This window comes from Merops nubicus, unplaced genomic scaffold, assembly GCF_000691845.1.
Source record: "Merops nubicus isolate BGI_N331 unplaced genomic scaffold, ASM69184v1 scaffold1617, whole genome shotgun sequence".
NCBI lineage: Eukaryota > Metazoa > Chordata > Aves > Coraciiformes > Meropidae > Merops > Merops nubicus.
In genome coordinates this window covers 165,686-189,686 of record NW_008622251.1, presented here as the reverse complement: position 1 = coordinate 189,686, position 24,001 = coordinate 165,686, and the positions used below count along the sequence as shown (strand labels likewise).

At 40.8% G+C, this 24,001-nt stretch overlaps 1 protein-coding gene across 2 annotated transcripts in view; it reads left to right on the top strand.

The window, feature by feature from the left end:
- Window positions 1-395: 395 nt before the first annotated feature.
- Window positions 396-24,001, top strand: part of CLIC5 (chloride intracellular channel 5) — a 71,896-nt gene continuing 48,290 nt past the window's right edge. Inside the window, exon 1 of one of the 2 annotated variants that reach the window (XM_008944708.1) lies at window positions 396-884. In XM_008944708.1, coding sequence (XP_008942956.1) covers window positions 396-884 — 489 coding nt within the window. Of the gene's footprint in view, window positions 885-21,166; window positions 21,230-24,001 lie in introns of those variants that run through there. The other variant, XM_008944709.1, reaches the window with a different exon arrangement.

The window sequence follows — 24,001 nt, the reverse complement described above, 5'->3', positions numbered from 1 at the left end:
GTAAAGCTACTTTTGACTTCCTGTGAAAGAATACATATTTTTTAATGTAGCTTTTTAGCAGTGATAAGTGCTTCAGCTGTTTTTCACTACGTGTGGCCAGGCTGTATCTAGAAGAAGGAATGATTACAGTCCCTGAGATAACGATTCCCAGCAGTCAGATCGACCTAGGGGTTAAAAGAGAGAGAGAGCCCTATCTTTTACTTCAGTGGAAGTGTAGTTGTTGATTTAAAGCTCTCAGTAAATGATTGTTGGAGATCTACCATGTGTAGCAGAGCATTCAGAAAACATACCACAGCCTCTGCTTCCTCCTGAGGAGTGTTTGTCTGTCAACATCTCCCTTTAATTATAGTCCTCTAAGACACCAGAAGGCAGGCAAAACTCAGTAGCCAGCAGATATGGAAGATCAGGTCTTCACCAATGTTTATCAAAATGTTAACACCACCATTATCTACGAGATTCCAGAATCTGAGGAAGACAGAGGGGACAATCTTTATCATCATGTCCATGAAGATCCAGCATCTCCTTCTTCCATCACTACTATCCCAGAGAGCATGGATAGTAATCAAGAGAGCTCTGAAGGTAGCTGTAGTAATTCTGTGGCCTCTCAGCAAGGGGCTGATGGAGAGGCTGCTTCTTTTTCATCCCACCGTGGTGCTGAAGAAGACCATCCATACCAGGAGACGGATCTGATGAGGTCAGCTCTGGAAGACAGACACATAGAGGACATGATGTTTGAGAGAAAAATCCATTTTCCTCCAGATTTCCAGCTACGCCGGAGCCAGAGCACTTCCAGCTCTCCAACCTCCCTCAAGTTCCCCCTTGGCAATAACTCTGGAGGAACTGACAACTTTCAGGAAGACTCTCAGATTTTCATGTTTGTAAAGGTAAGACCTTGGGTGCTCCTAAGTACACACTAGTTTTGAACCCAAAATCAATGTACGTGTTCTCTAAATCAGTAACATACAGCTACCCACTGCTTTGCTCCCACCTCTGCTGCCTGTGTGCTGCAGGGGACCGAGCCATTCGCTTGCCTCTCAAGGCACAGAAAGAGAAGATTTGTGTTGTGTGGAGATGCCTGTGGTTTCTTCACTTTGAGTGGAAGTGTAACTATGGAGAAAATATTCTGGTTGTTAGTGTAATTCATTTATTCTGTGAAATCTGCCTGCTGTTTGAGCCAGACTGCTACTGCTTGGACTGGTTTAGTTAAGCTAGTTCAGCTGTCTCTGCATTTCACTATCTATCTAGTCATGAATAGCTCTAAAGAGATAGTTATTACTGCTATGAGGAATACTAAAGATATAGTTTATTGGCAATACAATTTCCACAAATGCATCCCTGAAAGAGGTCCTTCTTTTTTTTTTTTTTTCCTTTCAATATTTACACTAATGTATTTCTGTGATTAGTTAGATTAATATATTTCTGTGACAACTTTAACATGTATTTCTCATTAATTTCAAGTTAAATATAAATTACTGAGGTGTCGTTCACACTTTCTTTAACCTTGTAAAGTATTACCTAAATTTCTGAACCATAAACATGTGTGTTCTTAAATAAACACTATACTTTCCTCCATAAAACCCCTTCTATTGAACCATTCTCAAAATTTATTAGGCTGTAACACAGACCTGACAGTTCCTCCCTTTTAAGTACATAAGAGATAAATTTTCAAGTTCTTGTGGTGTATGGTCCTATCGAAGGGAAATGAGTGTAATACTCTTATTTCAACAAAAGGATTGTGAATTTTGTCACTTTTCAACATAAATCAGATTGTCAGAATCAGTTCCACAGGTGCTTTGAAAGCAGGATAAGAAATTTTGTTACACCACATAGTGGAAGTCTTTTCAGCAATGTTTGTATTTAGTCAATTTAGTTTATTAAAGAGAAAAATATAATTTTTAGTATTAGCTTTTGCATTGGTGTGAGATGCTGATTATCTTGTGTGAGGCAGGGGAGATCAGGAGAGAAAAATTCGTGCACTCTCCTAATAATTCACTTGGTTTCTGTTATAAATCTTGGATTTCTTGGAAAACAAAGTTAAAAAAATTTTGCTACATTTACTTTTAGAATAAAGGAGAGCACATCCATAAGGTGCCAACAGAATCCTGAGATTCTTATGTGTGCATTAAGAAGGTTGTGATTGAAATATTTTTCCTCTCTGTCACATCTTCTTGTAGATGAAAAGTTGATGTTACTTCCCCTTCATGTCTTCTTTCTGTGACAGTCCTTTGGGACTGCTGTTGTAATTTTTACATAAATTTAAAATATTTATGAATTTGAAAAAAAAAAAAACCACAACAAATTAACAAACCAGATAATGCTGCCAGGTTACTTAGTCTTAGTGTACCTAAGACAAACTTCAGCCCTTTCTCTTGAATGTCAGCATGACTGCAGCTGCTCTTGTAAAAAGGTGTTTAACTTTCAGGAGAGGAAGCATCTACTGACTGCTGGGTGGTGAATTGCTCTGACTCCCTGCACACTGCCACAAGGGGTTTTGCTGTTGGTTTCTGTAGAATTGGGCTGTGAGAGCCATGCATGAGGCCACTTGATATTTTGTTCTGTGACTGGATCGTGACTGTTGCTAAAAACATGTTAATGACATGGACAAAGTGTGATCTATGGGTCCAGCTCATATTACTGCTCGTAGTCCTGCATGCATGTGTTAGAAGTTGCAGCAATTGAGTACTTTGTGTTTGTTGGCAACTTCGTGGAGTTAGCAACATGAGTGTTGTATCTTGGTTTTAAAGTAATCTCTGTTCTCTCTTCTTTCACATACCTCTTACTTCAAAATAAAGGTGTCCTCTCTATGCATGCAAACAGGAAATGTCTGTAGATGCTCCCATTCAAGCAGAGATGATGGGGTTAACCTGAACTCCTGAAGAGTGAGAAGAAAGGCATTTTGGAAAGAACTGGCAGTGAGAAGGATTGAGGAAGTCCCTTTTCCTTGCTTGTGTTGTGCAAAGTAGCCGAGTATCCTATAAAAGGGCTTATTGGCTAGTCTAGAGAGAAGCACAGACTTTGGACTCTATTCTCGTGCCAAGACATGAATGCCAAGTGCCTTTGAGATGTCCTTGGGGCCAGAGACATCCCTACCTGGCTGGAAGATGAGATGTGAAGCTTTCAGGTGATCCATGCTGTGAGCTCCAGCAGGAGCTGGAGGCCTGATGGGCAGGGCACTGGGTACTTCTGAGTTGGTGGACTCCTGTGACAGAATTTTATTACTTGAGAAATTGATGACATTTCATCTTTGGATTTTTGCTTTCATTTCTTTCTGGTATCCAGGCAATAAAGCACTAACTCATGGAGTGGAGATCCAGCTTCACTATCTTTAATTATCTAGACAGCAAAATTCAGCCTATAAAATGGGAGGTCATAGAGTAATGTATAACAAGAATTGTGAAATCTCTGAAGACTATCACTTCTAGCACATAGGGACCAAACCTGCCAGTTGTGTCAGTGGCTGTTAGTCCTAGACAGTCCCCTTCTCATATGGTCCCTTCTAGTCCAACCTAGGCCAGCGTTGCTCTGACACTGGATTTGTCTTCTGGATTGGCTCCTTCTCTGCAGACATTGACAGCAGAGCTTTTGCTATGGAATAATGACAGCTCTGCCACTGTTCCCTCCTTCCTTTGTGTGTAGCAGTAATAAATCTCTGGGAGTTGCTGGAAGCCCGAGAGTCAGACAGAGGTCGCTGCTGACTGAAGACCAGAGAAAGTGGGGCTATTAATTGGTGTCTGATTTACAGTCTGGCAGTGCACTGCCTGGAATAGAAATTAACTTCCCCAGACTATTACAAATGCTGTTGGATTAGGTCCATAGTTTCAGTCAGATTGGATCATCTTTCCTGTAGTCCATTCTGTATTATTAGAAAGAAAATGTTTAAATCACATTAATTTATCTTTCACTGCATCTTAGTACTTGGCAATTTCATCCTCATCAGTGGCCTATTTCGGGATTTGCCATAAGGTAAAAAGAATTCTGGCTTTCATCAAGGAGTTCTCTGTACCTTTAACAGCAGAATATAGCATGTCCCAACATGGAGACGTTTGTGTGAATCCAGCATGCCCAGGCTTGTCACAGCCACCTTAATCCCCTTTCAAGAACATTGTGATTTCTTCAAACAAAAGCCTTTGACATTTGAACAGAAGTCTGACTGACCTAGAGGCTGTGTTACTGAGTGCATGGGACAGCTCGACTGAATTGTTGCTCAGAGATCCAAGCTTTCCACTTCTATTTCCCTGGTTAGCAGTGTGTTTATTCTGAAGGTTGAGTTTCTTTGAAAATTTTAGCTTTTTTTTTTTTTCTCCTTGAAGCTCATGTTCTTATGTAAAGAATAGTCCCTCCATTTTCTTTCCAGAGGAAAATCATTGCCCTTGTGGTTTATTGGTGACCTGAGCTTGGCTGCAGGTTATATCCTCTCCGTGTGTGTTTGTGCACAGTCCCCAAAAGAAGAGAGGTAATGCTTTACCCCAACAATGAACACCTCCTGTTATGCAGACAATACACAGATTGAATACAGTGGTGTAAAATCATCCATGTGCCTGTTGGATCATTGCACTGGGGTAGCAGACTTAGAGATGCTGGAAGGCACCTCTGGAGATCATCCAGCCCAACCCCTTACTTAGAGCAGGATCACCTAGAGGAGCTTGTTCAAGGCCATGGCTGGTTGAGTTTTGAATATTACCAAAGATGAAGAATCCATGACTTCTCTGTGCAAGCATTCCAGTGTCCTACCCTCATGGTAAAAATGTGTTTTCCTATGTTTAAATGGAATTTAGTGTATCTCAGGTTGTGCTCATTGCCTCCTGTCCTTTCACTTGATATCTGTGCTTATATTTCAGAATGCTGGTTTTAGAAAGATGCTGCTTTTAACTTATCTGTAGGTCAGAACTTAAGCTTCTAGCTATTTCCATTGGGATTATTGCACCCTTTAGTAAAATTTGTCTAAAACAGTAGCTGGGAAAGAAAGAACACTTCTGGTTTTCCTGCAAGAGGCTTCCCATTCCCTTGTTTCCAGGTCAAGAAGGTTGGAGGGCTCTAACTTGAATGCACAACCCTGTGCTAGCTCCCCACTGACTCACAAAGTTGAGCTGACCTTTGGCAAATGACAGATCATATTCTTATCAGGGACAGTGAGATTAATCACTTGTATCACTGCAAAAATCATGCTCTTTCCCAGTAAGTTGGCTTTTCTGTTCTTTTATGGAGATATTGGTATTCATTGAGAGAGTTTTGTTTAAAACTTTTTATTAATGGTTTAAGACGTGAAGTTACAAGACAGAGACAATTTTTAGCATGTATTATTTGAAAAAAAAGCAGAACCAAACTGCAACCTGTGTGGATGCCCAGCCTTAAATTAGTGATTGTGCTGGTGCTTTGCTGAGCAGAACTGAACATTTTGTAGAAGCAGATGAAAAGTGAACAAGTACCTGTCATTGATGGACACTTGGAACTTTCAGTAGGAAGTCCTGCAGGGTGTTTCAGGTGAGGGGATAGGGAGCAGCATTAACGACAATCTCAGTTTTTCATATTTTCAACCACTTATTTCTTACTACATTCATAGTCTGCAGAATAAAACAACTGTACTTGCAGTTTTGGGGTGGCTGCAATTTTATTTGCAAGCGTAATTGAGTGTCCAAATACCTTTTAGCAATACAAGTTGAGCAGTCTTTTGATTGCCTCCAGTAGAGGCTGGTGTTAAACCATATCTTCTCCACTGAGGCTTGCAGGCAGTAAAATGAGTTCTGGCTGAAGCCATGTGGCAGGTGTATCTCTTTATATGTACATAAAATTATAGTACTTTGGCTCTTTGTAACTTTTTTTTAATAATAAACCTAATGGAAGTAAGTAAATATTATTTTTGTCTTATGAATAAGCTTAGAAGACGGTTAAGTGCATCATAATCCACCTTTTAAATACTGTTAACTGAGCAACTGGAGCAAGAAAAAGATCTAAGAGCTGTCTTCAGAGTTCCCCAGTCCTGGCAGATTCAGAAGCCAAGATGCAACACGCCGAAGTTAACATGTGCATGGCAGGAGTTGACTGATGGGGAGCCAATGAGATAATGTGATAACTTTTTTTTGATAATTTTGATTAATGGATTTTTTTTTGCTGCCATTACTTAAGAGAGTTTACAAGTACGATTAAGTGTATAAATGGAAGTTGGACTATCAAGTGATAAGATGTGTCCTCCTGCTCTCAGTCTTATCTAGACTATCCCTACAGATCCTTTGAAAAAAATCAGTGATGCATATTCAGCACTTCTACCAGTTAGTCTCTGTCAAAGCTTAATTATTTTCTAGAGACAAATATTTTCCTTTATTAAAATTCTGTAGCCCTGAATTATGCTATTTTTCATTTTAATAGATAGGTTCTGTATGTATTAGAAGGCAGATTTCAAATTTCCTTCAGTCTTCGTTGGTTTGTTTAGGGTTTTTTTGACCTTTTCCAGTCTCTCTCCAGTTAACTTACATATTTCTTCAGCTCTGGTTTTCAGGTCCAGGCAGTGCATTTAGGTGTGCAAATAAAAGTTACTACAGCAAGCATCCCTCTAATTCATCATCTGCCCAATTTACTGGGGGCAATGTACCTGCTGTATTTCAGCATATTTCTGCATCCTTTAACGTTTTGTTTAGGATTACAAGGTTCATCTTCTAGCCCTGGTGTTTCCCCAAGACATGCTTCTGTGACGGGCTCAGGCAGCTCTCGGTCACCCCTTGGCAGGCAGCTGGAGTGCAGCCCTCCTGCACGCTGTGCTGCCGTTTGGCCTCAGGAGCATTAGGTTCCTCCGCGTGATGTGGCCAGGTTCTGATTACCCATCCCTGAAAAGAGCATGGTGTTGAAGTCAGAGGGTTGCTCTGCTGTAAAGCTGGTGTGGAGCATACTGTCACCAGTGCTTTTGCTCTGCTAGCTCAGAAAATAAGAGGTGCACCTGTAGCACCCCACAGCATGCTATGAGGACACAGCGTGGCTTTACGGCTGCCTCCTCTCCTGGAGAGGAAACTGGGAATCTCTGAATTCTTACCGTAGCAAGCCCAGCAGCTATGTAACTCTGGGGAGGAAAACTGTGTTGTGGGTCTGTTCGTGACTTGCTTTATGCTTATCTGAATTACTCTGTGTGTGTGTGAAGAGATCAGCGGTGGCAGTTCCCTTCCAGATAACACCCAGCTCCCTGGCACTCAGTCGTGGACAGAACGTGTGCCTCAGCAGCAGGGCACAGCCCTTCGCCTCATGTTTTGGATATGAGGGGGAAGGGTCTTGCCTGTGACCTCTGCTGAGCCTGTGCCTTGCTCGTGCACCTTTTCTGCCTGAGGAAAGGTCTGTGAAGCACTTTTCACCCTCGGCGCGGCAGCAGCGCTGGCTGGGCGCAGCTCAGCAGCGTAGCAACAGCTTCAAAACAGGCACCCCTGTTGTCTAGGAAATTGTCACTGCACAGAGACTGCAGCAATAGCAACTGCCGTGTAAATACGGGGGTCATACTGAGAGAAAATTAAAACAGGATTTATTTGCTTGTTTCTTTTCCTTATATTTTCCTTTTTGCGACTCTCTCTCTGATGTTCTGAAAATAAGACTCTTATCCTGGTTTTGAGTGTCCTTTTCTTCTGAAACACCTCAGCTCCCACGTTTTAGGAGAGGAGGATGTTTGGATTTGTGGATTGGTTACTTCTTTGCTGTTCCTGGAAACTTAACAGCTGACAGTACTGCTGCACAGATACATTCGTTAGGTCAAATATAGAGGGATTTGTAGTATTTCTAATTGTTTATTGCAGAAGCACCTAAAAAGAAGGTCTACTGAGACTGATGTTTTAGAAAGACAAAATAATAGATAATTCCTGCAGAGCAACTGGTAATGAGATATGTAAACTACTTGGAGTCTCCAAAAGGATAGCTGCTTTTCTGCTCTGCTCTTTGTTTTGTTTAGATATCAAGGGTTGGATTTGTCTCACCCCACCTAAGGTGTGTCTGTAAGCTATTAACTGCATTTCTGCAGGACGTATATGCTCCTTTTGCAACAAAAAGCTATCTGAAATTGTGCAACGGGACGTTGATTCACGTGGCCAAGTGTAGGCATCAGCTCCAGGGTGAGGTTGGTTGTTCTGTGGACTCCATTCCTTGTATCCAGTAGGGGCCAAATTCAGTTTCTGAGCTGCAGACGTGCAGTGCTGTTTTATATTATTTAATGCCACCAGGGAAAGATTAAATACAAAGCCTGGATTACTAGATCAGGCCAGAAGCTAATTCTGATAATGGGTATCTGGAAACAAACTCCAGACTAGTTTTGTTATTTGTTTTTTTTTTTTTTTTATTCCAGGCTACTTAAATTTCCTTTTCCTTTTACTGTCCACACTTAGCAACAGCTGAAGTGCAACAGTGAACAAATGTTGCAATTTTGGATATTTTGGCTGTTCACTGGGCAGCCTAACTTAATCAGATAAAATATCTGATACATTTTACGTCTTTCCAAGACTGAGAACTGACGCTTTCTTTAATTTCAGTCAACCTTCATCCTTTTTTAACAGCACCCTCCATACAGCTTTCTTTCAACTATGTGTGTTTTGTAGTTATTTTTTATTTTAGACACCACAGTGGAAGAAAAAGTCAACAGAATTTACTAAGTCTGAATTCCTAGGTACCAGTTCAAACACAGGTTAAAATTTTAAGTGTGAAAATAAAATCTGTTTTGTTTTTTTGGGTCATAAGGTCATCTCTCCCTGTATTGGAGAGAAACATTCCACTGTTGTGCAGCTGTGTTTACTGGTCCATTTGAAATATTTCTAATGTTCTCTCATGTGCTGTGATGGTGGCTGAAAAGGAGCACCTGAATATTTCTCTGTATCAGTGGCAATTTTTCAAATACTCACAACTGCTTAATGGCAAATGTTATGAACTTGCATGAAACTGCCTTCTGCAGGGGGAAAAAAATAGGAGGTGGCATGTCACTCTAAAATGAGCCATTGATTTGTTATGCCTAGGTGTGATTTTTATATTTAGATCTCTAGATGACTCTTCATGTCAATCAATGTTACATTTATAGCTGACTTTTTGCTGTACATCTCTGATAAAGTTGTAAGATGTCAGTGACCTTCTTGAAGTTATAATGATACAATTAATTAGAAATAGATGAGAAATGAATTGGTTGGTGCAGCGATCTGGTTTCAGTACAGGCAAGTAATGTTTGAAATCAGGATTTTGATTTGCAAGTTAATTGATTTTCCTACTGCAGCTCCCGTGCAGTCACCTCAAAACACTCTACAAGTGTTAATGAATTAAAACTCGAGAAACATCTTCTGAGAGAAAAACAACATTTTCCTGCCTATATGTTTATAAAAAATGAGGTACAAAAAGGTAAAAATCTTTGCACCATCACCAACATGGGGTTTTCTTTGGCTTCCTGGTAATCTGAAAAACATTTATGGGCAGTGACCTTTTGGGACAAGAAATAGAGACCTTTTCTGTCACAGCCTCATATAATACAGAATTCATAAATTGGTCAAGGTCAATCTAAAATCTAAATGGCCATGACTATTCATTTTGGAAGTCTGTTTCAGAACATCATTGCTCTGATGGTTCAACACCTTACTCTAATTTCCAAATGGCATTTATTCACATGCAGCTAATACACCCTTGTTCTTGTGCCAGCACGGTCCATTAACATTCATTCTTTCATTTAGTGCTTTTTAAAATCAGTTTAGGCTTAGACATCCTCAGCTGTTTCTGGGCTAAACCATCCAGTCCTTTCTGTCTCCATTTCTGCCAGTCATAGTAATTCCCTTCTGCACATATCTTCATAAAGGTGCCTTTTTCTTTCACAGCTGCATCCTGTCTCAGGTTGCTTCTACTTATATAGGTAGACTAAACAAGCAGCAAAAAGATTCTTCTAATAACCTCATGGTTTAAGATACCTGTGATTGTTTAAGTAAACATTTCATTCTATTTGAGGTGAAATATCCTCATATAAACGCATTAGAGTCAGTCAGAAAAAGCTTCATTAATTTCTTGGTGCCTTTCACAGTTTTCCACCTATGCTGACACCTCTTTTCCTTGCAGCAACACTGATGCTTTTCTAACAGACACAATAAGGTTCCCTAGTCTGTCTGCAGAGCACCAGCAGGTCTTAATTCCTACTGTCCCCTTGGCATTAAGCGTGCTCACAGGGACTGGCCATGAACTGCAACTTCAGCAGCTTCAGAGGCCTCCCCTCTGGGTCCTTAACTGACACTTAGATGGGGTTAATGGCTTTGTTACTGCTCTTTGGAAAATCTTAGCATCTGAACCCCCACACCTTATGCCTGTAGCTTGAGGAATGGTTGAGAAGCAAATGGAAGGAGTGGAAAATTTGCCTCTGAATATGTAGGTATTTAATCTCTTTTTCTGACATCTGCTCACATGTATTTGTATCACTTCTTGATTTATTTTAAAATGTGTTAGATTAAAAATCTGACCCCAGCAAAGGTGTTTTATACTTGCCCCACATAATTGCTCTATAAATATGTGCATCCTCTGCTAGGTAGAAATGGCATGAGACTGGTCCACGAGGTGTCTAAGTAATACTTGCAAGTCCTCATCAAATAGGAATACCAGGAGAAATAATTTAAACTTATAAAGGGTTTATTTTTTTCTTAAATATCATTAGAAATTCTTTCTCATTTTAATGCTTCTTAGCTAGGAACTTTCCAGTTAAGTACTGGAGAATAATTCAGGAACCCGGAATTTCATAGAGTAGACTTGTTGACTTAAAAGTACTTTTTTTAGCTTTTAAATCTTATTTATTTATTTTTATCACACTGACTCAGGCATGGATTCTTTTACTTATCATGGGCTTTTTCACAGATCATCAAGAAAGCTCTTTAAGAATGAAGACTGTACTTATATCCCAATTGTTTAAAAAATAAAAGTTATCCAAGAGCTGAGTGCTGCAGCATGGTGAATGCTCTGATGCTTGTCCATAAAAAGTATAAAGCATGCCTAACATTTTAGCACGTAACTTTAATTCACATTTTCTCAGTCTTTTTAAATTAATAAAATTATAAAATTATATTTCTACTTAAATACTTCAGTGCTTTGGGAACAGGAAGCATAGAGAGCAGAACTTTTTTTAAAAGCTGATGAACCTTTAGAGAAGAATCATAATGTTTAAGAAAGAGGAGGTTCAATGGACAACACTAAAATGCCATCCTTTGCTTTACGAAGATGGAGAGCTTAACTCATTTAAAATATCATATAAAAAAAGCATGGATAAAATTAGATTTAAGGTTTAGAACTATAAGAAACTAATTACTATATTTTTATTTCATTGCCTAATGTTCCAGTCTCTGTGTTTGCCGTTTTGGGGGCTAAAGAAAATTAAACTTACCTGTTCAGATGAATATTATAAAGGGCTAAGAACAAGTATTTTAAATTAAGGGATTCAGTGTGGATCACAGTTCATATGCTGCCTACTCAGTGGGTCTCGGTGAGGTTTCAAGGCTATTTCTGTGTAATATTTCTAGAAATAGTAGCATGAATGTAGCAAATGTAAGCCGTGCTGAAATGAGCAAGAGTGTTGCACTGGTTCAAAGCAGACAGGATATTGCTCAATGTACTTTGATGCATACTCTGTACATGCAGATGTTTGGGATTGAGGATTCATCTGTGTAAAATTTATGAAGCCTGTTTTAATGATTGTCTGTCAGTATCTTGAACTCTGATCTGAACTGCTTACTTTTCAGTTTCTATATATGGATAGACACTGAATATGGAGAAGGAGTAATAATTAACTTGACTAGAAATGGCTGTTCACAAACCTCAGAGATGACCTGTTTGAATTACACACCCTGAGACCCAACACAGATTGTCCTAAGGAATTAGTCCACTTCAGATTTCTAGGAGGTCTGTCATTAGGTGGTAGATCAACTAATGGGGAACTCTGATAACCTGATAAATCTGACAAGATACCACCTGAGAAACAGCAAATTTCTCAGCTGGTGAAGTGGTTAAAATATTTTAATATGTTCCTATGCAAAGTAACTGTTGGAGGCTGGGCAGGATGCCCCAGGACATCTAACATGGCCCTGGAGATCTATATCTGAGCAGTCTGACCCCACTATCTATTTCTCAAAGCCTAAAGTTACTACAGGCTCACATTTCTGTAGAAAGTTATTAAAAAACCAATATACTGGACAAAGGACAAAAAATTGTTAGACATCATGTGACCTATTTTGAAGAGGCAGCAGTCTGCCTTCCCTTTGGGGAGCACATGGATTTGTAAACAATCAGCAATAAATATGTAGTTTCTAGTTACACAGTGCCTAGTTACAAGGTGACATAAAAAAGACAATTGTAAAAACTACGTGTTGTTTTCTCTATATATATCATACTTCAGGATTGCATACGTGATTTGCCTTGATGAGGCACCTTAAATGTACTTATTTTCCCCAAGTGTAGGCAAGGTGCTTATCTGCTGAATCAGCGGCTTCATCATGGTCCTAAGTACCGCCGTCCTGCGGTGTGCCAGCGCTTTGCCGTGTGTTAACGAGCCCCCGTAACCACCAGCGGAGCTTTGGAGCAGCACGTTCCCGGTGGTTTGGCTCCTCCCTGTGAGACAGCCGAGGGTGAAGTTTGGCCGGGAGCAGAGTTCCTTGCAGGGCGATTGGCCCTGCTCGCCACGGCCAGTAGGAGCTAAAAATAGCCCCGGTATAAAAGCCCAGCCGGCAGCAGAGCTGCCCTGGCATTCCCTCCTCCTCTGCCAGCCAGGGAGGAGGTGGTGTTCTCTGGGTCCCTGGAAATATGCGACCAAAGAACATTCTGCTGCTTAATTCCACTTAACAATTAACTCGTCAGGTACAGACACACGCTGAGCTGTGTGACTCGTGGGCAAGTCACCAAGTTCTGCTTTAAAGAAAGAAAATAAGAAAGACACAAACTGAAGGCCAGGTTTTCCAAGCAGAGCATGACAGGTGTGCCAGTGGAACGTCTTTGGAAGTGTGCCTGCAGAATATCTGTTATTTTATGTACAAGAATGTTGTACTTGTGTATATATACTCACATAATCAACCTTGTAAGGAGCATACTCAGCAACGATGGAATTCTGAACACTTGGGAAAACAAATGTGTTTTTATTTGACAATGGTTTGACTAAGCTGGCACTGGAGTCTATTCTTAGCTTGCTGTTGATTCCGAGGAAATCGGGTCACTTCCTGGCAGATCTGCTCCTTTTCAAGCTCTGCCTGGCTTCTGTTTTATACTGTGGGCTTTGGGGGAACAGTGACCTCAGTGGTGGTTGCCCTGCAAGATAAACCTTTGGGCATCTGAAGTGCTTTAGATGAATAAAGAAGGCAAATACCTGTGCTGAAGAGCTCCTCATTTAATGTTTGGCAAAAGTTACACTGGACTGAAAACAGGGTGTGAGCAGAGAAAGCATCAGGAAGTCTTAAAAATAGGTGGCAGTATCAGCCCTGTCAATAGTAAACTGTTCCCTCGTGTATTAATTCCAGTTGCTCTGAATCCTTCTCTTTTATTTTATGAAGCATTTCACGATGGGATTCATATGGCTTCATTTTCTCTCTCTTTAGAGTTTTTTTTTGTTCCTGGTTTATAATAATATACTGCAAGGTTTATAATATTCTGCAAGACTGACAGATGACTTGGCTAACTTGCCTCTGGCTTTGATTCAATATACTTAATTTTCTGAAAAGGTAACTTGTAACTGTTTGGCCATTTTTCCTTTCATAAGAGTGTTTGATTACCTTTCTACTAATCGTTTTAATTGGGCAATCTCTCGTGGCAAGCAAGCTAATTGCAGAGGATGTTGGTTTGGTAGTTCTGTAGTCTAAAGTCATCTTTTTCTGGTCAGAAATCATGGTCACTGCATGAGCAGTGGCAGTAGAAAGTCCCAAGAGTGGCTTCCATCTAGTTGAGATACAGAGCTGAGGGGAGTAAATCCTTACAGCACACCTAACTTCACCCCTCAGAGCTCTTCCCCCTTCCTCTCTGAAAGTCAATTTTCTGTCTTAATGTGTAGCCAAGAGATGACCTGAGAGTCTCTTATTGGTGCTGTCCTCCAGTGGGGATTTAGGCTTTCTCTCAACACCATGAGACACCTTTATATCTATTTATGAATTAGTCTGGCATCAACCCTCACCTGCTGCTTGGCTAGGAATGAGTAGAAAATCTAATAATGAGTAAAGAGTTCCATATCTCATTAGCACTTTTCTAACCAGTGTAGGTCTCCCAGGAAAATCTACATCAAGTTTTGTAGAGTTGTAGCATAGCTGTCACCACAGTCAGAGCAGTGAGACTGCAAAGATGACTCTGGCCTTTGACATTTGGGTGATCTGTGAGGTTGTTTCCTGGTACTGCAGCCAGTGATCAAGGGCCACACCTTCCTCATAAAAGTGATACATGCTACATGCTCTGTGAAAACCTTGTGATTTAGGGAAAAGATTAATAAATTTTGAAAAATCTTCTGTTTAAAAGGAGAAAATGTCTTACATCTAGTTAGACTACCCAGTATTCCCAGTTTTGACAGACTTAAGACCTTGTTGCTACTGAGACTGTGCTCAGAGCTGAATTTCACACTAAGATTTACTTTCAGTCTTAAGATTAAGAATTACCAACTCCTTCTTTCCCTGAAGGATGTGGGACAAGGTCTCTGAAGTCCTAATAACCTGTGAATGGTTGTGACCAGTGAAAATCTAGTAATGTGGAAGTCTAGTTGCAGCAGAGGGGTTCACATCTGTGCTTAACTAACCACATTGCTTCAGTTCATCATGGTTGTCTGCATTTACTCTGCAGTGAAAAGGCTCCTCAAGCAAAGAAAAATTAAAATGAAACATCACCAAGTCAACATCAGGTGCTTCAAGTTGTTGAACTATTTATGTTGAATTAAGAAGGGAAAAGAATAACAAACCCAAAGAACCCACCATTCATTTAACAGCTGGGGGTGATGCACTAAGGAAAGTGAGCTTGGTCACTGGCAAACTTTGTGGAAACTTCATCACAGAAGTACCAAAAGGTGAAATGAAAAATGAATGAGGGCAATTTTCTAAGGAGAATGGAAGAGTTCTGCAGTAAGAGTTCACTGTGAGGCTCAAGGTCAGACAGCTGCATTCACCCAGGCCTGCAGCCCTGCCCATGGTGAGGTAATGTACCATAATGTCCCCAGAGGTTAAACTTTGCTGCCAATAAAGAGAGGTATAAAGATGTTGATCCTGGCTATTTCACACTGAACAAGTGTGGGTTTATCAGGGAGCCAAAAGCCAGAAGCCCTTTTCTTAAGCTAGATAGCACTTACACCAGGGGATCCTGTAATCCACTGCAGTCCATGCACAGAACCTGCTGTGCAGGTACTTCATGGCTTCATCTGGCACAGCTAAAAGTCACTGATGCCAACATTTGAACCCAGGGGAACTAGTGTGAGTCATGAGTAATTTCAAACTCAGCTGTTGAAGTCTTCATCTTTTAGCAATAATGTGCGTCAGAACATAGGAAGTGATTTCTTCTTTCAGCCAAGTTGTTTGCTGAACAAGAGTGAGACACAAATGCATCCAATGAAATCTGCAGCAGTTGTGCATTCTTTGGGCCTTATTTACTGGAGGGAATTGAAACCTTGTTTAAGGTTTGCATAAGATGTGCATGCCATTTTGAACACTTTCTGTAAACAATAATTCATAAATTGGGACTGGAGTAGTGTTGTGTGCTGGTCTTTTGCTTGGGGGGGATTTAATCCTAGCTTGCATGCACATTTAAATCCTAATTAATTTAGGTTTAATTTATGGCAAAAACATACCGAGAAATAAACAGAAATAATCTAAATAGAGACTTGCACTAAGAAGACTTGTAAATTAGGACAGGGATATGCATTACTCTGGAGCAGACTTGTAAGTAAAATCGTGTAGTTTCAGTTCTGTGTCAGCAGTGGGTCAACAACAAGGGGGACATCACACTTACGTGGTGCTGGCTTTCTTCATAACAGCTGATACTATGGAAGATTTATTTTGAAAAACAAGGTCTGAGGATATCTACATTCCTCCTTTTATCAGCTACATTGTCCATATAACCCACAGTTCAGGACAATCTGTCATGCTCTCCATTGTGTCCCCTACAATGTCACTTTCTAGAGCAGTCTCAGTCCCATTTGGAAGTATCTATTGTTTTAACTGAAATGACAGTTTTGGAGTGATAGTAAAATAAAAGAGATAATGGAATAAACCACTGCCCATGAGAAGCCTCTCTGCTGAATGCTGCATTAGGAGATGATTTTGAACCTTTTAAGTGGTACTTCGTTGTGAATGGTTAGCTGTGACTGTCTCAACATGAGCACTGAGATAATGATCCATAATGATATCTCTCTTCCTACTGAACAGCAGTGGGCTTTCCTCCTGAAGCTGTTAATGCTTATTAATGTTACAGCAAAGTTTGATACCGCACCCATGCGAAAACATAATTGTGTATAAAAATAATTTCATACTTTTGGACTTGAACTTTACAAAACTTCTGTCTGAGCTGGTTCTAGTGATCTACCATTCTGGTAAACCATAGACTTTCATCCAGAGACCTTTAGAGACAAAATAATCCATGTTCATAATACGGTAAAGGAGGGCTGCTGTAGCTCATGGCTGACTGATTCATAGTGTCTGGGGGTGGATATAGAGTGGGCTACCTAAAATTTGCCAGTTAGTGGAGTGCAAAGTTTTCTGACCTACCTTTTGTCATCTCATCCCATTTCATGGACATTTAGACTGTATGCCTTTTGTATCACTTGATGTCTTTAGTTCCATGCCCCTGAGCGTGGAACAATTTATAAGAAGGAACCAAATCCCAGTTTCTCCTCATTCCTTCAAACCAACATGTTTTGGGCTGTCTCTGGAATTGAGGGGAAATGGCTGCTCACCCAGCTTTGGCATGAGGCTGATGAGAAGAGCTTTGTACATCCTTGCATGTTTTGTACCTCTGGGGAGGGGAGCATGCAGTCTGGCACCAAATATCTGAGACATCTTTTGATTTTTCTGAAGATTAAACAAGAACTTGGTAGATGTAATTCAAAAGGAAATTAAAATTATCGGATAGATTCCTTGTTAAATATGTAGCATGTCAAAGACACTTGCATGCAATAAATGCATTTGCAAATCACAAGAAATTCAGAACTGTCCTGTGAAGATCTATTCTCATAACCCATTCAAACATGCTGGTTTAGTCCCTGGCTGATGCTTAGTTGTGGTTTTTTTTTAGGCAACTAAGCAGTTGAATAATTCCCAGGTAAAATCATAGCCCCAAATACCATTTACTGCAGCTGCACCAAGGTTTTACTTGTTCTTTTCATCCATAATGGAAGTTTATTCATAACATGAAAAATGTTACCTGTGAGGTGGAAACCTTGTGGTGCCCTGCTCTCTCAGAATGAGCTGAATGGTAGCACTTGGTGAGCACGGGGGCATGGATGAGCTCTGTGCCCTGATCCTTCTTGGTAACTTAGTGATCTGCTGGAGAACTCCACGATAGAATTACATTCTGGATGCTTGGCCTCTGATTCACCCCCTTGGGACAAATCTTTGCTGGAAGTGAAGCTTGTATGAGGCGTGTGAAAGCTGATAGTGTGTCAGAGTTCACCTACAATAGAGGTCTTCTGTGGAGACGTGGCGGTTCCTTTCCCGACGCTGTCCTCTTCTTTTATTAATGAGATGATGTGCTCATTTTCATTTATATATCTCTTAAACCTGAAACTGTAATGACTTGGCTTATGATGAGTTCATAATTCAGTGTCTAATGTTCTTGTACGTAACTCAAAGCCTCTGCTACCTCTGACTTGTGAGAAAATGATAGGCCAAGCTAAGCAACTCATTCTTTGCAGTAAAATGAGAGTGTACTAATTATTTATCAGTATCTTAACCTTAATTTGGCTGAAGAAAGACCTGATTTCATAACACAAAATAGGGCCATGCAGACAATAATAACCATTATAGTAAAAAAGGTTCCACCCAGATGTAAGTGATAAACCAGTTTTATATGACAGCAAAGCGGTAAATGCATGAATAGCTTCCTGAAGTAGTACATATATATATTTCCTCCTACTCACTGCTTCCTACAATGTTTATCTTAAATCAAGTTTTCAGAATCCATTTTAAAAACCATAGCATTTATATGAACAAGGACTCTGTTTGCTTGGTCTCTTCCAGAGGATCTGTAAGGATATTTTTGAAAACCAGAGGATTTTTTTGAGATGAGGTTATTCTTTCTGTAGATACCTATAAGCACAGCTGGAACACCAGATGTGTAGTATTCACTCTACAACTTCTGTAGCCTCTGAGCACCCTGTATCAAGTCCTGGGGCAGGGCATGAGTGCACCTTCATGGGTGAAAGCTGATGGGGAAAGGACCTTCCAGGGGCACTGCACTCCAGAAGCATCTTGAAGCAGATGGGGCCTGGCTCATTCCTGCAGTAGTTGATATCTGGGTCAAGACTGAAAGAGCTTCGGGGCAGCTTAGCTCCTTTTCTCTGTATTGCAGTTTCCCTTCTGCTTTCCTGGACCTCAGCACAATAGTCTTCACCTTGCAATCTAGTTATAATACATCACTAAACCCAGACAGTAATTGGGAAGGAAGGATTTGAATGTTTTGACAGGTTGAGTCTCTACCAAAATTGCTACATCTAGAGTTTAACTTTCAGAAGCACGAGGCATGCACAGCTTCTGAAGCAGCAGATGGCATGTGCAGAGAAATCAGGCACAAAAGCCACAGATTTCTTTAATAGTTATGGGGAGGTTTGTCTGACTGTTAAGTCTTCATCCGTGCTTGTTACCCTGGGCTCCCTCTGGTACCAGTGGAAAAAAGTAGGCACTTCTAGGGCACGTTTTGTCTTGCTAAAATAGACATCTAAATAGGTCACATGCATCACATCTGAAAAGTGCTGATATCTTGAACGCTGGTTTTATTTAGACATTTTGGTTTAGCATTAGTGGTATTACCTCCTTACTGTTCTTGTAGCTGGCAGTGTTGTCACTTCCAGAGCTGATATATGTGCTCCTGTGACATAAATTGTTCAAAGCACTCACCTATAGCAAAACAGTGTTTTCAATGAGACTGGAGCTACAGGTAACCTCAGTCAAGATGACCCACTTCCCATTGTTTCCAGGAGCCCTCCTTAAAGGGAAATTGCATCATCACATGAGGTTCTGCTGAAAAATTGTTTTGCTTCAAAAACAAATCTTATAGTTGATAATTATACTATTTAAGGATGCATTTTAGAGATACAGTGACTGTGGGTAGGGTTTTGGCAGACTTTTATAACTGTAATATATAATTAGAATGGAGTGATTCTTTTCACCACATGTAAGTTCACTTAGCCCATGTCCTTGGAAGTTTGCCGGTAGGCCTAACAATAATTATACTATAAAGGTTTGGTAATTAATGTGCCTAGTCCAAAAATTACATGTAAAAATCTGAAATCAAAGGAGTAATAACACTTAATTCTCTTATAGTTAACCTTCCAGTTATTTGAATGAGCGCTAATTAGATCTAAAAACCATAAGCACACTTTTACACTAATTAGAATGTTGATTATGTTGTAATTACAGTTACAACAGCATAATGAGATATGCTCGTTAACCATTTCAGTGCTTCATGGAGTGTGTATGCAAGAGCTGTTGTGGGAAATTCCCATAGAGCTTACCCAAAGAGTCGTGGAGACGTCGGCTGCCACTGCTCTAGACCTGTGTCAAATGCCTAGAGGTCACGGGAGGGAATTAAAGCTCATCACGAAAGCACACGGCTAAGAGCCCTTTCAAGAAGGGCGAGTGTTTGATTATGTCAAAACTGTACCCAGAAGGCATCTCTGTGTCAGAAGGAGGAGGTAAAACTGCTGGTGTCTGGCAGTGCGAGCTGCCTGCAAGCCGGAGCTGCAGCCGCCCCGAAGCAGAAGCAGAGGGTGAGGAGGGCAGAGGTGCAGGAAGGTTCTTCCCAGGGTGAGAGGACACAACGTCCCCCCAGGCAGCGATGGCAATGATGGCAATGAGGAGAAGGTCCCACCCAAGTCCTTTGCCTTTGTCTGCTGTCCTCTCCCCTGCCAGCACTCCCTCCCTCCATGCCTTTTAGCTGTGTCAGGCCTTTCTGTCGTGTGCCACCCCTTGCTGAGGGTTGCTGTGTGGTGACCTCTGAGTCACTCAAGGAATGCAGGGCAAAGGAGGGAAGCACAGATGACAACGGTATGTCAACAGCAGGCTGAGGCCCTTGGATGTTTTCTTCCTTACTGCACCCCAGTGTATCATCACTCTTCTGTCCCTCCTCTGCAACCAGCTCCCCAAAAGGAACACTGAGAAATAGCTATAAGACTTAAATATTTTATTTCCCCAGAGCCCTGAAGCTCTTCACTCTCCTCCACAAGCCAATTCCTGTTCCTCTGCTCCTGAACTCTACCAGGAGTGGTGGCACCAGGGTGCTTTCCTCACCTGGAAGGGTTCAGTTTCAGCTTCTGTACCACTTTGTCCCACACAGAGGGGTTTCCACCGAGGCAGGGCTCTGCTTTTCTGCACACTCCTTGCACTGACACAGCAGCCAAGGCACAGGGTGAAGAAATTAGTCTTGTTTTCCTTACCATTCTTAGCAACAGCAATATTAGGGTTTTGAACAGCTAGAAGCAGGACAAACAGCCTTCAGAAAAAGAAGAAAAACATCACTGTTGCTTAAAGCAATAAAACCTGCTGTGGACCTTCCCTGTTCCCCTAGCACTGGTGCTACAAGCAGTAGAATAAGGGAGGGAGCAACAGAAATGCTGAAAATGGGGAAGAATAGAATTATTTGCTCGGAGACTGATCCTGCCGTAGGTACCAGGAGCTTGTCTCCTCCCCTGTGAGCTAACCCCACCCTCTTTTTTTATGCTCTGGGCTATTTTGGGCAGGCAGTGAGAACTGCAGCTCTGACAGATGAGGATACTGTACCAGAGCACAGCAGCACTTGTTGCTCTGAAGAACTACAGAGCTGTAACAGGGAAGCTTCTCTGCTGCCTGCCTTTAAAAAAAAAATCATAATTACTTATTTATTAACCTGCAAACTATTTTCTCCGCTGCTTTCGAGCTTTATCATTACAAATGAGGTTTTAAAAGCTTTGTGAGAGCTGTTCAGAAGGGAGACCTACCTGCTGTGCAGTTGAAACATCCTTTTCCCACTTAGTAGCAGGAGATCAGCCTGGGGGTGAAAAATGACAGACTCTATTCCTGCTAATGGGGAAGGAAAGGACCCTGAAATTGAGCTCTTTGTGAAGGTAAGTTGCCCTGTGAACTGGACACTGGTGTGACTCTTGGATCAGCTCGGCTTCTACTGAATAATCAAACTCTAATTTTCTGGCAGCGGGCGGAAGCGGCGCTTTGAGAGGCGGTTATCTCGTGCGTACACGTTCTCATTGCTTTCTCCTTCGTGGCATTAGGATTAGGTAATGTTGTGGAGGGAGAGTCAGAGTTCCTGTATTTTATTGTTATTCCTCTCCTCCTGAGTTTGTCCTGTTATTCTTTGCCTGCTGGCTGCAATGTACTAACTTTAGACTTTAGGCTTTAGTTCTTTCACTAAGAATCCTGAATTCCTCCTCCAATTTTTGGGAGCAGAGCATGAGGAGCTGAGGGGGACCATGATTTGATACCTTGGCAGAGGCTGTCAGGTTTGAAATGCTAACGGATCATACGACAAAAAGGATTGAGATAAACTGGCAGACTTCTGATTATTTCCTGTAATAGTTTTTATTTTCCTAAAAAAGGAGAAAACTAAATCAGTTTTTCCTCTGTTTCCTCAGCCCAAAGCTCGTTCTGATTTTATACACAGGTAACTGAGAACAGAAACGAATTTAATGAAAATATAGAAAAATAAGTACGCCTGTTATATGGTAGGGTTTCAGAATGTTTCAAATTAGGTACATCTGTTGGTCTTGGGCTGAGAGAATCTTACCCTTAAAATCAGTGGCACAGTTCAAACTAGTACGCTTATAACCTTATTAATAGCAAACTTCATGCAAACTCTGTCCCAGTGAGGAGCTCAGATTTTCTGATGTTCAGAGCACGTTTCAAAGCTTCTGTGTGTGTTGAGGCTGAAATCCACTATGCTCATATAAAATGCAGGTGTTTAGCCTCTCTGAGCCTAAACCATCACTGTAAATCAGTAGGATCATTATTAATACGTGGGAGCTGCATCAGGCCCTTTGCAAACAGGGTACTGAATGATTGGGAAAGCAAATTCCAGCCCCTCCCTTCTGTCAAGTTGAGGGTATATAATTGCCTTATACTCTCTGATGGATATTTTGGGCTGTAAGTTGAAATGTCAGCCACATCCATGATATGTATACATGGTCTCTTCAAGCATCTTCCAAAACCAGTCAGTTCAGGTGCAGCTTTTTTGTCCAAGCCGGTGTCAAGGTCTTTTTCCCTAGCAAAGTGATTTTACAAGAATTCCTGGTTCATAACTGCCTAGTAGAGCTTTATGTAGTAAAAGAGTCAATGTATTAAATTGTAATACCTTTCCTCTACAAGCTGTTTCTACCAAAGTGAGTTTAATGGAGATATTTGTGGGCTACAAAATAGGTTTGTGGTGTTTTTTTTCCTGATGCTCTGTCATCACAGATGTATTCTGGAATGCAAACCTTCAACTAGTGATTTTTTTTTAGTGTCCACGCTGTTTTATCGAGGCTGATATGGATGTTTGTGATATATGGTAATTTAACTGCATCAGCTGTTAAAGTGAAGGTCATTGCCAAGATTCATTGTGTGACGTTTTGGATCCATAAGTTACTGGGGAAAAAAATTGCACTGCATTCAATTGAGCCATGCCATCACCTGAAGATTTATAACTCCAGAAAGAACATTTTTAGTAATGTGACTTCCTGCATAATGCATGTTACAGAATTGCATAGACAGTCTCACATAAAACTCCTCATTTGCAGAGCTGGAGCAAAAGAATTAATTGGTACCTTCCTGAAGACTTTCTATTTAGGTTGAAAGATTGCAATTGTTGATGTTTTGGAAAGGTGCCGTTAATTTAATTAAAAATCTAAAAAGTTGTATAGTAAAGCATGCAACAAGAGTATTAAATTATACAGCTCAGAAGTTGAAAAATGAATAAGAGAAGAACATCCAAGCAAGGGTAAAGCTAAAAGTTGAAAAGTAGGAGCATATCAGAATAATATGAACAGGTGAAAACTTGCTGGAGCATGAACTTTTAAGAAGAATAGCATATCAGTAAGGGGAGATAAAGAGGAAGGCTGTACCAGGAGAGAATCTGCAAAGGACAAGGCACTTGCTGTGTCTGTTTTAAGCCTGGAAAGAAGAGCTGAACGGTGGCAGCTTCTGCATGAGCTGGGGAAAGGGGCAAATCTAAATATACTGGACCGCGTGAGCCCAGTGTATTTCAGTATATATAAGTATATACTTAGAACTTCTATATAGAACTTAGAACTTACGTAGTATATACTGTAGAACTTATAAGTATATATAAGTCCTAACAACAGGAGATGCTGGAGTCAATGAGCATTTCACCATTCAATCTTTGTGGCACTAATATTTCCCTTGAGGAAAAAAGTTCTGCCCTGCATCCTTGAATGGACACAAAGCCAGAAAACACCAAGATCAGTTGGAAAAATGTAGGGCACTAGACGTAGCCTGGAGAAAACTGTATCTTCTATAACCACAAATAAACCAGAAAGGGCTGTTTTTCACCAGTCATAGTCTCTAATAAAAGCAGTTTCTGTCTCAGGTTAAAAAAAGAAAGGTGTTACACAATTGCTCTATTTCCTTCTTCTATTGAACAACCAGGAGAGCGGGAGCCTTAGAAAGACAAGTAGAGAGAGGGTTGTAAACAAAAGAGCCATGCTGTAACCTAATGCAGGTTAGCTGTCTCCTGGGCAGTGCAGATAGGCTGGCACCCCCAGGACACAGCTAGCAGAGCTGCCCTGGCAGAGACAGGCTGCACGGTTATCACACCTGCCTGCTATCATCCCCTTGCTTGTACTCTCTTTCTGATGATGCTCAAACCTGGATCTGTGAGATATTTTTTT